Genomic DNA, 18,855 nt, shown 5'->3' with positions numbered 1-18,855 from the left:
TGTATCTTTAGCGAACTCTGCTATAAAATTGTGATGTTCACTAACCCTGCACGGTGTACGCCGGAAAAAAAATAAACAATGCCATCCCGTCTCCCAAAAAATTAATAAGTGTTCAAAAAGTTATATGTACTCCAAAATAGTACCAATGAAAACCACAGCTCAAACTAAGGGTATGTTCACACGATGAGAGGCATTTACGTGTGAAAAGACAGACTGTTTACAGCTGCCTCGTTTCACACGTAAATGCTCCTCCTCGTAATTTACGAGGCGTCTGAGACGCTCGTAAATCTTGAGCTGCTCTTCATTGAGTTCAATGAAGAACAGCTCAAATTACGTGGCAAAGAAGTGCCCTGCACTTCTTTGCCGAGGCAGTCAATTTACGCGTCGTCGTTTGACAGCTGTCAAACGACGACGCGTAAATGACAGGTCGTCTGCACAGTACGTCGGCAAACCCATTCAAATGAATGGGCAGATGTTTGCCGACGTATTGCAGCCGTATTTTCAGACGTAAAACGAGGCATAATACGCCTCGTTTATGTCTGAAAATAGGTCGTGTGAATCCAGCCTAAGGCCTCACACAGCTCCGTCAATGGAAAAATAGAAATGGTTTGGGTCTTTGAATGCGGCGACACGAATACATTTTTCTTTTTGAAAAAAGTTTTTTTATTTTGTAGAAGTAGTAAAATATAAAGAAAAATAAATCAACTTGGTATCGCCGTAATCGTACTGACCCGCAGAATAAAGTTAACATGTCATTTATACTGCATGTGAAGGCCGTAAAAACATAACCCAAAAAACAATGTCAGAATTGCTGTTTTTTTCCACCCCCTTGAAAGTTTTTATAAACGTAATACACCACATTATATGTACCCAAAAATGGTGCCATTAACAATTACTATGCATTCAGCAAAAAAAACAACTTTCATCCAGCAACGGAGAAATATAATTTTTTTAAAGGTCTAGGAATGCGGCGACACAGAAAACCTTTTTTTTAACCCCTTCCCTCCGCAGCCATTTTTCATTTTTTTCAGTTTTGTGTTTTCCTCCCCACCTTCCAAAAGTCATAACTTTTTTATTTTTCTGTCAATTTAGCCGTATTGTACCATATAATGTACTGGGAAATTGGGAATACTTTCGTTGTGGGGTGGGATGGGAAAAAACAGCGATTCCTGCATTGTCTTTTTGTTTTTACGGCGTACATCATGCCGTAAAAACGATGTGAGCGCGATTGAGCGCCGTGTTTTTTGCGTGGCAAGCTGTCGTTTTGATCGCTTTTTATTCTCTTTTTTTCGTGGAAGATGAGGTGATCAAAAAACAGCGATTCTGCCATTTTAATTTGTATCTTTTTACTCCATTCACCGCGCGGGTTAAATAATGTTATATTGTGATAGTTAATTAAATTGTAATTAAACATTCTCCATGGCCTCATTCTTCTTATTCTTCCCTTCATCCAGTGATAGAGAAGGACAATTTGTGTCTTAGAAAAAGCCACTATGGTAAATGCTTAACTTTTCCGTTTACTTGTGTCCCCTGAATACAGAGAGCTGGGTCTAAAGGTATATGATAAAGGTGTTTGAGGTAGAGGATGACCCCCTGCCGATATCTGTGAAGTTTTGGACATTGCAAATCAGATTGGCTTTGTCCGGCGTTGTCCTCGCCTTCATCCTGTGTAATAAATCCGAATGATAACGTAATCCACCAACAATGAACCATTGAGAGGGTCTAGGAAAATAATTAAAGGACTCATCCTATGTGTTTGAATAAACTAAGTCCCACCGAAAGGGGGGTGGGTTGTTGAAATTTGAACCCTTTAATGACCGGCCTATTTCGTCCCTTATTGACCAAGCAATTTTTATTTTTTTTTATTTTTTTGCATTCAAAGAGCCATAACTTTTTGTTACTTTTCCACCTAAATACCTTGTTTTTTATGGGACGAGTTGTATTTTTCAATGGCACCAATTTGAGGTACGCAAAATTGATTAATGAACTTTTTTGAAAAAAAATTTGGGGAGTAGAAAAAAAAACAGCTGTTCCACAATTGTTTTTTTTTTTTGCGTTTTAAAATGACACCGTTCACTTTTGTAATGTAAATAACACGTTACCCTTATTGTATGGGTCAGTACGAAAACGACGATACCAAATGTGTATAATTTCTTTTATGCTTTACTTTTACACAATAAAAAAAACTTTTTTAAAAAAATTAATAAAAATGTTTTTTACATAATCACCTGTGTTATTATTAGCTGCTGGATCTGCCCCAGTCTCTTGTAAGTGCTATTATTATCTGCTAGATGTGCCCAGTCACCTTTAACTGCTATTATTATCTGCTGTATCTGCCCGGTCACATGTAAGTGTTATTATTATATGCTAGATCTGCCCTGGTTCCCTGTAAGTGTTATTATTATCTGCTAGATCTGCTCTGCTCACCTGTAAGTTTTATTATTTTCTGCTAGATCTGCCCCGGTCACCTGTAAGTGCTATTATTATCTGCTAGATCTACCCTGGTCACCTGTAAGTGCTATTATTATCTGCTAGATCTACCCTGGTCACCTGTAAGTGCTATTATCTGCTAGATCTGCGCGGTCACCTGTAAGTGCTATTATTATCTGCTAGATCTGCCCGGTCACCTGTAAGTGCTATTCTTGTGGAGTGGAAGCTTCTAGAAATAACGACAGCTCAGCTTTAAAGCGGTAGACCACGCAAACTCTCAGAGCGATGTCGCAGAGTGCTATTTAGCAGTCTGATGGAGGAATCTTGGCTTGGTGGATGCCAGGAGAGTGCTACCTACCATAATACATAGTGCCTACTGTAACATTTGGTGGAGGAGGGGTAATGGTCTAGGCCTGTTTGTCAGGGTTTGGTCCATTATTTCCAGTGAAAGGAAATGTTAATACTACAGCATACAAAGACATTTTACACAATTGTAGCTTCCAACTTTGTGGTAACAGTTTGGGGTTCAGCCCTTTCCTGTTCCAGCATGACTGTGCCCCTGTGCTCAAAGCAACGTCCATAAAAACATGGTGTGAGGAGTTTGGTGGGGAGAACCTTGACTGGCCGCACAGAGCCCTTACCTCAACCCCCTACAACAGCTTTGGGATGAACTAGAATGGAGATTGTGAGCCAGGATCTCTCCTCCAAAATCAGTGTCTGACGTCACAAGTGTTCTTCTGGATGAATAGGCACAAATTCCCAGACACATGCCAAAATCTTGTAGAAAACCTTAGCAGAAGAGTGGAGGTTGTTATACCAGCAAAAGGGGCCAAACTCCATATTACTAGCTCATATAGGAGTGATGATCAGGTGTCCAGATACTTTTGGCCATATAGTGTAGAACTGCATAGAAAAAGTATTGCAATGAAAGCCACAAATAAAATAAGACATGCTGTAATTCTCAGCAGCTGAAGCATGACCTATTGACCTTCAAAAATGTGTGCTATTCAACCCCACTGGGTGATTCAGATTTCATAAGATCTCATTCAAAACAATGTACGATAATGGCCACAAAGGTAAATTACCCACATGGAAAAGACTCCATGTCAATACATATTGAGTGATTGGAACTTTCATAAATATAAATCACTTGTATCTAAATTCTGCTTTCTGTAAAACTGTAACAAAAAAGAAAAAATGACAGTGAATTTTAGTAACTTCAAAAAATGTAGGGAGCAGAAGGATCAAAGTGATCATCTTAAAGGGGTTGTCCAGGATTTTTTTAAAATATATATGTATATGTTGTAACGCTGGCGCCCGCCGATCATCGCTCTCCGACTTCCCTTGGCGGCCGCCAGCATCTCTTACCTCTGTGCCGGCATTCCCCTGCTCCTTCCGGGGACGCCAGCATGTACTGCTCCCGCCCGCTGCTCGCTCCCTATCCTATTTAAATCTGTCCTGCCCTCCTTCCTGTGCCTGAGCGTTGTTGTGTCTGCCCATGTTCGTTTAGCAAATGGTCCCTTAGTTGTATCCTGTACCCAGTGTTCACATATCCAGTAATTGTGTTTGTTCCAGTTCAAAGTCTATGTCATAGTCGAGTTTATCTGTGCCAAGTGTCATCTGTGCCAAGTGTCATCTGTGCCAAGTGTCATCTGTGCCAAGTGTCATCACGTCAAGTGTCTTCACGCCAAGTGTCTCCCTATCTTCTACCCAGGTATTCTTGTCCTAAAAGACTTTCATTTACTGTTGTTTGGCCAGCGGCTACTCCACTCCGGAGGAGCGGCCCAGTGGGTCCACATACCCCATAGCTGTGATATATGTCCACTTTTGGAACCATTTTTCTTGTTGCTCCATTTCACCTAATAATGAAGCAACTTTGCAAATACTCTTGATTAAAAAAAACTCCTACCGTTTTGTGTATACAGCTCCAGCAGATCTATGTGATTCCACGGTTACAGACAAACCCTGTGTGTTGCCTCATTGTCGTATGTTACTCCTATCCCCCTGTACCCCCATCTTAATAACTTGGGGAAGGTAGGAGAGGGGGCAGGAGGAGTGGGGTAAACATGACTGCAGGATCGGACTAAACAAGGTTTATATAAGACTCGGCCATTTTCTTATTGTACAGAGTGAACGGATCATTCAAATGAAGCCACTTTAATGATCATAATAGTAAATGGCACATTTCTGGTATTTCCCTAATATATTATGGAATTTGCTTCCTCTACAAACAGCTGCAATTCTAATAATCGCCTCCAGGGGTGCAAAGAATATCAAATACCTTACTGCGATTCTGCTGGCACTACAAGTGCTGTTTATGGTAGCCTGTTGTCTATGAATACTCAATATACTGTTTGCAGAGGCTAATTTCATGGCACAGAATTATTATTATGTCTCCTGCTTATAATGGAAGTGATACCAATAATAATCTGTACAACTCCCTGATAGAACCAGAATCAGTGGCTTCAGAGGTAAAACTTCATTTTCAGAATCTATTGGATGTTTTTAATAAAAGATAACGGCATTATCAGCCTGATATGGACTATGAATGGCGCTCTTCTAATGCCGATCGTACCCAGTGTATATTGACTTTCCAAATGTTATCACTTCAGGGCAGGTTCACAAGTTCCATGACACCGCAGCAACTTTAAATTGCAGAAAAAACTCTTTTAGTTAGAGAGAACCTGTCACCTCTCCTGACATTTCTATTTTAGAAAATACTTGTATTCCCCAAGAAATAACAATTCTAGAGCATCTTTCTAGAACCATTCCTCTGTTATTCCTCCTAGAAATGTATGAATAAATTGAAAACTGGATGTTACTATACCTATGGTCAAAGGGGCATGTCCCTACAGTCTCACTCTGTGAGCACTGATTGGATGTTGTCGATCTATGTAGGGACACACCCCCAACCGGTAACACCCAGTTGTCAATTTATTCATATATTTCTAGGCAGAATAACAGAGGAACAGCACAATGTAGAGTTCTAACAAAAAGATGCTCCAGAATTGTTATTTCATGGAGAATACAATTATTTAAATACAATTATTAATACAATTAGGACATGTCAGGAAAGGTGACAGATCGTATTTAACTGAAACACTTCCAGCTGCCTGCATCGGCCACTAGGGGGAGCTTAAGAGCTTACTGCATACTGTGTTATGTATTATTGCTAAGTGCCCCCTAGTGGTGATACAGTGGAGTTATAGAAATCTTTGAGTCAGAGCCAATCACAGCTAGAAGGATCCAGTCGTATTATGCCGCATGCACACGACAGTGTGCACTAGCCAAGTCCTGTCAGTGATCCGTGGAAAGATAGGACATGTCCTATCTTTCCACGGATCTGAGAATCGGGTCAGTTTTCACGGACCGATTCACCCGCTAAAGTGAATGGGTCTGTGAAAACTATCGGGTGCCACTTGGATGCCGTTAAATATGGCCTGAGTGGCACATCGCTTGTGTGCAGCTGGCATAAGTGTGCAAGTTTCTTTATTCAAGGGGGTTCAGGGAATTTCTGAAACTGGAAAACCCCTTTAACATATGGGCACAATGGGATGTTTTGTATTATCGGATGATCATTGAAAAGTCTATGAAACTTGCTGAAAGGGTTAGAAACCTAAAATGAATAAAATAACATAAATATAGTAATACATTAATGTATACAAATAGGGGGTTACTCATGGGGGGTCACTATGAACATTCTATATAAGAACCTAACTCCATCTGTATACTACGTTCTTAGTGCCATAGTCACGTGACTATTTTGCCTGTAAAGTCCATTAGCCCTGTGTTTACCTTGAATGTGGTCATTTACTTGACAGCTCAACATCCACGATCCGGACGTGGTTGGGGTCATTTCCACTGTGACAAATGTGGCAGGGAACAGGTTGATGACATCTGTTCTGTGTCCTTGGTTGGTGACTGTGTGACCATAAAAGAATGCAGAATGGATATCTACTTCATTACCCATTCCGAATAAATGCCAGGACACCGCATCTCCGAGACACATGTCCAGAGCCGGAAGGTTCCCGAATAGAAAGCCGTTGAGAGCTGGAAATAAGGCGAGAAACATTGTGAGATCATACAGATCACATGTGATTGACCTGTATCTCATGTGATAATTAGGCAGGCTGTCCTAACCCTAACCCTATAGTCACGCTTGAACCTACTAATTAGTGGTTAGATCCCATATAAATGCATTGAGAATTATGCTCCAATGTAACTGCCATATGGTTGCAATATTACAGTAACTCTGGGCCAGAAGCCTAATGGTAAATTCATGGGGCACCAATGCAAAGTCAGGAGTGGGCCCTCAACCTTGTCAAATTTTATTATTTAACTCTGATGCTATATGACTGTATGTCCTTAGTGGGCGACCCCCTTCTATGAGATCCATATGTTCCAATGGGTAGCGTTGAGGAGACAACTCCTTTAAGGGCATGGACTATGACTTGCTTTTCTCAATGGCCAACTATGATCACAAATGAGGGTGTATTTATTATTAAATGGAACATGTGGTAAATTGCCACAGCAGCAAATAAAAACCCCTCTACAGCGGTCCCAGGGGATGCACACAGGAACCCAATTTTATATTCAGTGCTTATCAAATCCTGGAAAACCTGATAAATTGTAGCTGAATGTATGTTTATAACAGGGAATTCTGCAGAAAGCAATGCAATGATCTGATTTATAACTATTATTGTTCCCTTTTTACGTGTAATTCTTCTTATAAAACAGCCACCACGCAGCTAGTTACTGTAGATAGAATACAAGCTGCTATGAACAGCAGCCTGGATTCCGGTGAAAATTTGCCAATGACGGAGGAGAAGTGACAATGTGTTACACGTGTTATAGATATATTAATAAGGGTAGGAGGACCTGCTGCTATGGGACCTGATGAAGTAGTCACAATGCCTCAGTATTTAAAGGGTGTGATTAAAGCTGCTGTTAAAATATATTAAATTTATATAGGTCACCAGACCACCAGGGAGCAGGATACTGAATTCTTCACTAACCACCAGGTCACAACCACTGACTCTCCCACTGTATTTCTGACCACCAGGAAGACACTGATTGTAACAATGGCTGACTCTACCACTGACCACGGGAAAATAAATGCTGACTGTAACACTGATCATCAGGAGTAAGAAACTGATTGTACGACTGGCCACCAGGAAAGAGATGCTGACTATATCATTGACCACCAGGATAGAGATCGCGACTATATCGCTAACCACAAGGAAAGATATTCTGACTGTACCACTGGCCACAAAGAAAGAGATGCCGACTGTAGCATTGATCTGTACCACTGACCACGGGAAAAGAAATGCTGACTGTAACACTGATCCTCAGGAGTAAGAAACTGACTGTACCACTGGCCACCAGGAAAGAGATGCTAACTATATCATTGACCACCAGGAAAGAGATCCCGACTGTATCACTGGCCACCAGGAAAGAGATGCTGACTATATCATTGACCACCAAGAAAGAGATCCCGACTGTATCACTGACCACCAGGAAAGAGATGCTAATTGTACACCCGACGACCAGGAGTAAGAAGCTGACTGAACCACTGGCCACCAGGAAAAAGATGGTGTCTGTACCCCCGACCACCAGGTGTAAGAAGCAAGCTGTCTATACCATTGACCACCAGGAAAGAGATGCTGACTGTAGCATTGATCAGTAACTAATAGGAAAGAGACGCCGATTGTTTCACTGACCCCAAAGAAAGAGTTGCCGACTGTATCATTGACCACCAGGAAAGAAATGTTGACTGTACGAGTGAGCACCAGAAAAGAGATGCTGATTGTACCACTAAGCACCAGGAGTAAGAAGCTGACTGTACCACTGACCATGAGGAAAGACATACTGATTGTACAACCACGACGAAAGAGATAACAAGGGCCAACTCCAATTGTCACAGTGGGTTCCTTATGCCCCCCCCCCCCAGGAAATGGTGCACCGATAAAGCTGGCAATGGCATTAATGTTTTTTTGACATATGGCATTTTTACCATGATTTTTGCTGCATATTTTTTGGTAAAAATAACACAAATATATTTTATTTTTATTTTTTAAATAAATACCAAACAAATTTGTCAAAAACTTCAAGTGTGAAGAGGGAAAGAGGCAGCTGCACGCCACAAACTTTGTAACTTAACCCTCTTTCACGGCTGGAAGTTTGGGAGCTGTATTTGTTCAGGTGTGCAGAAGAATTTTTTTTTTTTTTTTAGCCTTCCTACATTTTAACAACCTGTTTTAAACCTCCTAAAAATAAAAAGTTAGGATTGACGAAAAGCGAGTAGGCAAAAACGAATAAATTATCTTGATCCTTGAGGCCATAAATGTCTCTGTTCTTAAGGGTTAAACCCAAAGGCCACAAAATACTCACCATGCATCTTGTTACTTTCCTGAAAGTCTTCGTTTTCCACATCTACTGTATCTGGCTCCGAGCAATACGTCTTAATATTCTCTTCCAGGTACCAGCTGATATTTTCATCAATGACATAGAACATCAACACAAAGTCTTTATCAACATCCGTCCGGTTCAAAGAATTGCCCAAGGTCCCTGGAATATGGTGACAAGAATAATAATGAGGTTTATTTATTCAGAATATATGAAGGTGTATACACATTATATATTAGTTGACAGACAGCTCCAATAACCTAATGACCTTCACGTGATGTGTCTCATCTCCTCATCTCACCACCATAGACTCATGTCCGCTGTGAACAATCCCTAAGTTGATCACTGAGATTCCCACTGCTGGGATCCTACGTGTCCATATGTAATCTGTGGAGGAGCCCAGCAGCAAGTGTTCAATTTCCCTGCAGTGCCGTCATAGGGGAAATGAAGTATTGCATCGTTGTCATTGAAATCAAAGGGCTGTCCCCTGTAATGCATGGACACATTGGGTCCTCCAGATCTAGAGAGCCCTTTTTAATCGCTTTCCACTATGGCTAATAAATGAGGGCCCTGAAAACCCTCTATTTCAGAATTTTTTTTTGAGAGTGGTTTTCCGCTATAGATAATAACTTTTCGCTTGCTCTATTGCATTACCACTTCAAGAGCCCATGCAGCTCCTGAATGCCCATTGCTTTCGAAGGCGCCCTTCAAGGATTTCTACGTTTTCTGCGTTGATGCTATAGGAAACTTTAGCAATTGCTCAGAAGATTCTCCCCATATAATAACTAATTAAGGGAGTTCTTGCTCCCTATTTTCAAGGGACGGACCAGGGTTGCCTAATGAAGACAACAAACATTGTTTTATATAATTAATTGTTTTTATGGAAACGTTTACATTTTAGAACAGTCTTATGAACGTGGGGTCGATGGGAAAAGGAAAAAAAGGGGTTTGGAGCAGGGTAGAGGGGGAAAGGGATACTCAAGATCTCAACTTTGTGAGTTCTTTACATAGACAGTCCGAGCAGGATATCCAATGATGGAGCACAGAAGGTCCCTTTATTGTCCTTTCTCCAAAACAGATACCTCTATTGAAATTTTGGAGTCATGCTTGGTAGAGGGGAGGTTGTACCTTAAATGTGAGGTGTGGTATGGTTGGGTTGGTGCATGAGTTTTTAAAAGTAGGGTCATACAAGTTTCTTAATAGGGATTTGGTGTTTATAAGGTTACAGGTCGCTTACACAATGGGGTCGGTTAAGAATGGGTCTGATCGTCATGTTAATAGAGGAATGGGCCATTGTGACAGAAACAAGAACAGAACATTTTTACAATAATTTTATGTGCGACCAGCATCGGTAATCTTTCTTAAAGAGGCTCTGTCACCAGATTATAATGTGGATAACAGCAGTGGTTTTTATTTTTATTTTTGAGCAAGTTATGAGCAATTTTAGATTTAGTTTCTTAAAGACCAACTGGGCGTGTTTTTACTTTTTACCAACTGGGTGTTGTACAGAAGAGTATATGAGGCTGACCAATCAGTGACCAATCAGTGACCAATCAGCGTCATACACTTCTCATTGTTCCAGCCCAGCTTCTTTCACTGCACAATCACACTGTGCTGTGGATCATGCTGGGCTGGAACAATGAGAAGTGTATGAGGCTGATTGGTCACTGATTGGTCACTGATTGGTCAGCCTCATACACTTCTTTACAACACCCACCTGGTAAAAAGTAAAAACACGCCCAGTTGGTCTTTAAGAAACTAAATCTAAAATTGCTCATAACTTGCTCAAAAATGATCGTTTTTCAAAATAAAAACCACTACTGTTATCTACATTCCAGCGCCGATCACATTATGTAGGAGGTAGGGCACTTATAATCTGGTGACAGAGACTCTTTAAGGTCATGAGGACTGAATCTGTAAGACCAATTGAGGGTTAAATATACAAGATGTCATATAATATGATATCATTGTCTGTCCCAGGAGTCACGCTAATCTGATTCTGCTTTCCTAAGGTGAAGAAGAGTTCATGCATGACTTCCGCAGAAAGCCACCATGGGCAATGTGCCCAATGTTGCATCATATAGGGGCGCATAGATTTTTTTAAAATATTGTAATATTGAAACAACAGTAATGTAAGTGAAAGTAATTTTTTAGTTAAAACAAAAAGTAAAACTAAGCATAAAGACCTTGAGGACCTAATTTAACATATTTGTGCTCTGTTGTTTTGGAAAGAGCTATCCGTTGGCCTCTCACCAATTTTGTACCTCGAATTAGTCCCAGGAGGAGTCCTTCTTAGGGTATGTTCACAAGCAAACTCAAAAACGTCTGAAAATATAGAGCTGTTTTCAAGGGGAAACTGCTCCTGGTTTTCAGACTTCTTTAACCCCTTAGTGACCAGCCCATTTTAGGCCTTAATGACCAAGCTATTTTATTCGTTTTTCTATAGTCGCATTCAAAGAGCTATAACTTTTTTATTTTTTCGTCTACATAGCTGTTTGAGGACTTGTTTTTTGCGGGATTAGTTGTACTTTTTAATAGCACCATTTTAGGGTACATATAATTTTTTTATTAACTTTTATTAACTTTTTTTGGGGGGATTATAAAAAAAACCCTGAAATTCCGCCATTGTTCTATGCGTTTTTAAATTGACGCCGTTCACTGTGCGGCATAAATAACATGTTACCTTTATTCTATGGGTCGGTACGATTACGACAATACCACATATGTAGAGGTTTTTTATGTTTTACGACTTTTACACAATAAAAACACTTTTGAACTAAAATTATTTGTTTTTTCATCGTCGCTTTCCAAGAGCCGTAACTTTTTTATTTTTCCATCAATGTAGTGATTTTTTGGGCTTGTTTTCTGCGGGATGAGACGTAGTTTTGATTGGTACTGTTTTGGGGTGCATGGGACTTATTGATTCATTTTTATTATGACTTTTTTGGGGGGCAATGGAAAAAAATTGCAATTTCGCCATGTTTTTTTGCGTTTTTTTTTTACGGTGTTCACTTTGCGGTTTAAATTACATATTAACTTTATTAATGGAATCATTACGGTCGCGGCGATACCATATATGTGTACTTTTTTTTTTTTTTTTTTACACTTTTACTAAATAAAACCACTTTTTATGGAAAAAAATGGATTTATTTTTTTACTGTACTTTTTATTAATAATCTTTATTTCACTTTGATGACTTATTTTATTAGTCCCACTAGGGGACTTTACTGTGCGATCTTCCGATCGCTGCTATAATGCTCTGGTATACTTCGTATACCAGAGCATTATTGCCTGTCAGTGTAAATCTGACAGGCAATCTGTTAGGACGTGCCTCCGGCGCGTCCTAACAGGCATATGTCCAGGGCAGACCTGGGGGCTTTTATCAGGCCCCCGGCTGCCATGACACCCCATCGGAGACCCGCGATTGCATTCGCGGGCCGCCGATGGGTGACAGAGGGAGCGCACTCCCTCTGTAAACAAAGTTAAATGCCGCGGTCGCTATTGACGGCGGCATTTAACGGGTTAAACGGCCGCGATCTAAGTAAACTTCGATCGCGGGCGTTGGAGCAGGAGCTCAGCTGTCATCCGACAGCAGAGCCCCGGCTCCTGCCTGCACGGGAGACCCGTGCAGGACTTAGACTAGGCTGACGTGAAAAGGCGTCAGCCTAGCCTAAAGCCCATTAGTGACCGACGTAAAAAGGCGTATTGGTGGTCACTAAGGCGTTGGAGACCTTGAATAATTCTGTTATATCATATTGTAATTATTGCAATTTACAGTAACAGTCATCTTTTATGGCCCAGTTAAATGTCACATTTTTTGTTATGACCCCATGAGGAGCATTTAGAGTTTCTCAATTATAGTATGTACAATACAATGATTGTTGTGGTGTAAATTGGCCTTGTCAGAGTGGAGCACGACATTGACTGCAACTTGTCTTTAACTTTTATGTCCAGGACCACTCCAGTCAATAGGTTAGTTGCTTCTCCTTGTAGCAATGGCTAATGCCATAATAATACCCAGGTCCTGGTTTTGCATACTCAGAAAGAGCCACCACTCTATTTTTACTACCTAGTGACATAAGCCTATTCATAAATCTAGTACTGGCTACAAACAGGTGGTTCATGAATAAAAATTATCCTGTGGACGTTATTTTCTATATAGAATGATTTATGTCTGGGTCACTCAATGAACAACATTCTGTGTTGGTCATATAAAAACTTTCAGGGCATGGTAAAAGTAAACGCTCAACTTGTAATGACTGATCACAACATTTTCCACCACAAACTCACTTTACACATAGGTGCCATAATAGTTGTTAGTTACCTTTCTTACAAGTCAACAGGGCCCCTATCAATCCACTTGCTATATCTCTAGGAGCATCAATATGGGAGTGATAGATCCAGGTCAAACAATTGGGGTCGTCAGGGGTTGGTGCATATTCTTGTTTAACAATCCAAGTGTACGTGTGATGTCCACCAGGAGGGACTGCATCATCATGTTTATCAGATTTGCTGGTCCCATCTGGATAAAATGCTCCTATAATATAAAGTACATTAGAAAATTATTTCTAGGCTTTTGGAAAGTGAAATGAAGCTACATAATTACATAGTATCGTTCAAAAAGTTACATCTTGACCAACAAGTTTATTCTTGTTGGTCCAGTAGAAGGCATTAGCAATTTTGCCATAAAGGGACAAAAATTCCTCTTTAACCCCATGTGGTGATCAGCTTGGATCAACATTCAACCACTCCACCAACATTTGATACAGTATAAGGGGGCAGCAACCTTACTTAAAGCAAAGGAACAGCTTTGGTAAACCTTGCCAATATGCAAGGATATTGTATCACAGAAAAAGGCCATACTTACTAATACAAGAGCAGGTTTTAAGCTACCCTTGTATCAGTAAGTGTGGTTTTTTCTGTGATATAAAGTACATTTTATCCAATTTTCTGTGACAATAGGATATTATATACAAAATCTAATAGTATATTGCAGCTTTTATCGAATATACTTATATTACTGGAATTACTTCCTTTAAATGATTCAGAAAATAGAGGGGAGCCGCCATGGGGAAAACATATGGCCCAAAACCAAATCCCTTATTGTTATCGCCATCAGTAAATTTTAATAGGGCCTCTTCTCTGTTGATTACAGAATGCAGGCACCATAAAATATTTGGCTGATGGCCATCACAGTCAGGCCATGATGGGGAATATGCATCACCCATGGCGGTACTCTTCTATTTCCTGAATCGTTCCTGCTCATAAAGACAGAAATTAGGGTAATAAAAGTAAATCATCAAGCATTATGTTAATAAAACTGAAGAGGGGGAGGGTGAATTTCCTTCAAGCAACTATACACAGGTAAGTGACAAGGGCCATCAATAAGCCATCTGCTTTCGAGCCATTGGCGCATAAAGGTAAGGATTCTGCGCATAAAGGTAAGGATTCTGCGCATAAAGGTAAGGATGTTGGTAAATATGTATGATAACAAGTGCTTCCAATAGTACCCCCAGTGCATGGCCCAGTTCTTGTCCAGCCATTGTGTTTTTCCCAGGACCTCCACTGGAAAGGTGGACCAGTCTTCAACACAATAAATGAAGAACAAACAAATTTACCTTCTGAATCTTTTTTGTAAAAGACCCCATGTGGATGAAGAGTATATGATCTGGAAGCAAAATTCTTTAGGTGGACAATGATGGTGTCTTCAACTTCTGCCTTGATAATTGGGCCGAGGAATCCTAGCCAGACAGGTTTACTGACCTCCTGGGTGTATCGGTCATCAGTAAATTGTTTGTATATGGCCTTCTTATAAACACGTCCTATTCTGTCTCTGTCTGTTTCCAAAAATACTGATGCATGTCTGGTAAAAAAAATAAAAATAAAAATATATATAACATGCTGACTGTGTATAATACATGCCATGCCTGCATAGGAATATATTGGGTAAATGGGGTCTTTCATTAAAGGGGTTGTCCACTTTGGGCAATAGCATTTTGTTAAAAGGGTTCCCTGATAATAAGCTGATCACAGGGTGTCCTGCTGCTTGAACCACCAATAAATAAGGTAGAATCTGTGACACAACCTGGCAGAAAGTATTCAAATCTCCTACAGTGCCACCACAGGGGAAATGAAGCATTACACCGTTCATATTAAAATCAATGGGTTATCCATGTAATGCATGGGTATGCTGGTTCTACCAGAGCAAGAGAAATTCTTTGTAACCACTCTCCCCTCTAGCTAATAGAGAAACGTAGAATTTTTTAATTAGAAAAATAACCTTTAACTTCTTACGTAAAACAGAGACATGTCAGAAAATAACATTGGTTATAACTTTATCCTGTTTATGGACTTCCACCAATATTATCTCTTTAGAATTTAGGCTAGGGCTGCACAGTGACACGTTCGACAAACGAACCCTAAATCTTGTCTGATACTGCAGTCATACTCCTTTCTATCCGTCCCTTACTTCTTCCTTATATATATTCAGTGGTTTAGAAAAAAAAAAAAAAAAAGAGATGGATAGGCGCATGACTGCAGGATCAGACTACACAGGGTTTGTTTGTAGTCTCTAACCATAGAGACACATAAATCTGCACAGAAGCTGTGTATACAAAACGGTTGGAATGAAATGAATTTTCAGTGCTTCTCCTATGATAACAAGTAAGCGAATCACGTCACCTTCATAGTGAAGTTTTAGTATTTCTGATCAGTGCTGCTCAAGAACAAGTGCACGTAAACAATGTCGGATTTCTCCTTTTTTTTTTTTTCTGCATTCATTAATCTGTTCCAGGAATAGCTCTGTATACAATACTACTAGTGTTTGAGAGCAGTTTTATTCTGAGGCCTCTCACCAGTGGAAATAGAACTTAGAGAGAGAAGCGAAAAGGGATTTTTTTAAGGGACGGTACTTTGACTAAAATGTTAAAGGGTAACTAAACATTCAACAAACTTCTGACATGTCATAGTGGCATGTCAGAAGTTTTTATTGGTGGGGGTCCGAGCACTGAGACCCCCACCAATCGCTAAAACAAAGAGCTGAGCGGTTTCGTTTCTGTTAGGCTTTTTCCGGAAAGCCGATGTATCGGAGTACAGGTTCGTAGACTTTCTATTGAGTCCGTACACCAATACATTTATTACTGGAAAAAGCCGAATAGAAACGAAGCGGCTGAGCGCTCACACGAGCACTTCTGCCGTTTCATTTTAGGGATTGGTGGGGGTCTCAGTGCTCGGGCCCCCACCAATCAGAACTTCTGACATGTCCCTATGATATGTCAGAAGTTTGTTGAACGTTTAGTTACCCTTAAATGTTCTACTCACTCAACAATTCGATTTGCAGAATGAAGCAGAAGGCGACAACAATCAGCCACACTCCTTGACTTTATTAGCAAAGCAGGGAGAAGGAAAGAATTTCTTCTATTGTTCCCATGTAAATCAGGGGCAAATGCAAGATATTTAAAGGGGGGTTTCCAAATACTTTGATCCCAAAAGTGAAAATTTCCCTTAATTATGCAGACTTTGCCAACTTTCAGTAAGTCACACATTTTCACATAGCTTGAAAAAGGCTCACTTAGAGCCGAAATGTTGCTGGTGTCGGTACTATGGGACAATAAAAAGATTTGCTTTTCTGAAATGCTGACGTCATCGTTTCTTCTTCCGGTGACATTTTTACATAGGGTGATGTAGGGGTTAATGATAGTTTACCTGTCTTGGTGGTCTAGCGTGGTCTAGCTGTTAATGCGTAATATCTCTAGTGGTCTAAAGTGATAATATTGATATCCATTATCTATGCTGGTCAGGGGTAGTGCCATGGCAACCGGTGCATGCTAATGACGGTCCGTCAGTCCATTTAAAAAATAATCCAGCCTGATTTTCAACAAGTGAATCAAGGTACTTGCTATAGCTAGCACTTAGGCTGGGTTCACACGACCTATATTCAGACGTAAACGAGGCGTATTATGCCTCGTTTTACGTCTGAAAATAGGGCTACAATACGTCGGCAAACATCTGCCCATTCATTTGAATGGGTTTGCCGACGTACTGTGCAGACGACCTGTCATTTACGCGTCGTCGTTTGACAGCTGTCAAACTACGACGCGTAAAATGACTGCCTCGGCAAAGAAGTGCAGGACACTACTTTGGACGTTTTTGGAGCCGTTTTCTCATAGACTCCAATGAAAACAGCTCCAAAAACGGACGTAAAAAACGGCGCGAAAACGCAGCGAAAAACGCGAGTTGCTCAAAAAATGTCTGAAAATCAGGGGCTGTTTTCCCTTGAAAACAGCTCCGTATTTTCAGACGTTTTTGGTCACTACGTGTGCACATACCCTCACTCTGATCCCAAATCTAACCCTACTGGACCTTGACTTGTTACTGGATTTGCTGTTGTCTCGTTCCTTTGGATTTCTTGCCTGGTACTTGTGTTTGATCTCCTGGTTTTGACCCCTGACCTGTTTTTTTATCCCCTCTTCGCATACCCATGGTGATGACCCTTGGCTTTGTTTCTGACTTCGCCTCTGATCCTGCTCCAGACCACCCTAGCAGCACCTCAATTGGTGGTTACCCTGAGGACACGACCTGCGAATACACTAGGAAAAGTCCATACTTACTTGCAGGGGTTAAGGGTGAATAAAGAGAAAATTCCTTTCTTCGTACCTCAGTTTAGCCAGCGCCAAATTATTTGCAGCTTTAAGGATCCAATTTTTGGGTGTGAATCGTAACAATAGTTACAGTATATGAATAATTTTATTGTTTGGGATGGTGAAAGGGTTAATGGTGGTGGTCTCGGGCAGGACAGTGTACCTATAATTTAATTTAAAGGCTATGGACACCTTTGAAAGCAATTTTTTTTTATGGTTATTAAAATGTCTAAATGTCAAATGTTGTTTGGTGCAACTTTTTAATTAGTTTCTATTAAAAATTATTTTTACTTTTTGAGATACAGCTGCTTTGTATCCTGTATACAGAGCGCTGAGGCCTGAATTGTCAGGTCTGCAGGACTGACGGGTTCAGTGTCATTCCGCCGCAAAAATCGCACGTAAGAAAAAAAAAGTTATATTTACCCAGAGTTCCCTGCTTCTTCTCCAGTACGGTCTCCTGGAATGACGTTTCATTCCATGTCCCACTGCAGCCAATCACAGGCTGCAGCAGTCACATGGCCTGCATAGTCATCCCTGGAGGCGGGACAGAAGATAGAGAGTGGGTAAATATGAATGTTTTGGTTGTTTTTTTCCTGGCGCTGCTTTCCACAGCGGAAATTCCACCCGAAAAACACACCAGAAGGTTTTTCGGACGACAATCTCTGCTGTGTTCAGGGCGTATTCGCCCTGGACACGCCTAGTGTGTTCTTACCCTTAAAAAAGACCTGTCACCTCTTCTGACCTGTCTGTTTCAGTGAATACTTTTAAACTACAATTCTGTAGCATCTTTTCTTAGAACTTTGTGCCGTTCCTCTGTTATTCCTCCTAGAAATGTATAAATCAATTAACAACAGAGTGTTACCGTTCCAATTGTCAATGAGGTGTGTCCCTACACAGTCTGAGTTTGTGAGCACTGATTAAACACACTCAGACTGTTTCGGGCCACATCCTCAACTGGTAGCACACAGTTCTGTCAATTTATTCATAAATTTGTAGGAGAAATAACAGAATTTAACAACACAACACAGAAAAGATGCTCCAGAATCATTATTTTATAGAGACATGTCAGGAGTGCTGATAGGCCCTCTTTAGCTACCTCAACATTTCTTTAATCCATCGTCCGATAATCCAGAAAGTTTACAGCACAAGACTAGAAGTAGATAGATAGATAGATATGAGATAGATAGATAGATAGATAGATAGATAGATAGATAGATAGATAGATAGATAGATAGATAGATAGATAGATAGATAGATAGATAGATAGATATGAGATAGATAGATAGATAGATAGATAGATAGATAGATAGATAGATAGATAGATAGATAGATAGATAGATAGATAGATAGATAGATAGATAGATAGATAGATAGATAGATA

General features: G+C 40.3%; 1 protein-coding gene across 1 annotated transcript in view; it reads right to left on the bottom strand.

Moving 5' to 3' along the window:
* HEPHL1 (hephaestin like 1) overlaps positions 1 to 18,855 on the bottom strand; it is an 84,024-nt gene that overhangs the window by 43,258 nt on the left and 21,911 nt on the right. The window contains exons 2-5 of the mRNA XM_075851483.1: positions 14,454 to 14,698; positions 13,160 to 13,372; positions 8,821 to 8,997; positions 6,226 to 6,480 (exon numbers count right to left, since the gene is read on the bottom strand). Of these exons, the coding sequence (XP_075707598.1) occupies positions 6,226 to 6,480; positions 8,821 to 8,997; positions 13,160 to 13,372; positions 14,454 to 14,698 (890 nt within the window). The remainder of the gene's footprint in view (positions 1 to 6,225; positions 6,481 to 8,820; positions 8,998 to 13,159; positions 13,373 to 14,453; positions 14,699 to 18,855) is intronic.

The sequence above is a fragment of the Rhinoderma darwinii genome, chromosome 2, assembly GCF_050947455.1.
Source record: "Rhinoderma darwinii isolate aRhiDar2 chromosome 2, aRhiDar2.hap1, whole genome shotgun sequence".
Taxonomy (NCBI): domain Eukaryota; kingdom Metazoa; phylum Chordata; class Amphibia; order Anura; family Rhinodermatidae; genus Rhinoderma; species Rhinoderma darwinii.
This window is presented reverse-complemented; position numbering and strand designations above follow the sequence as displayed.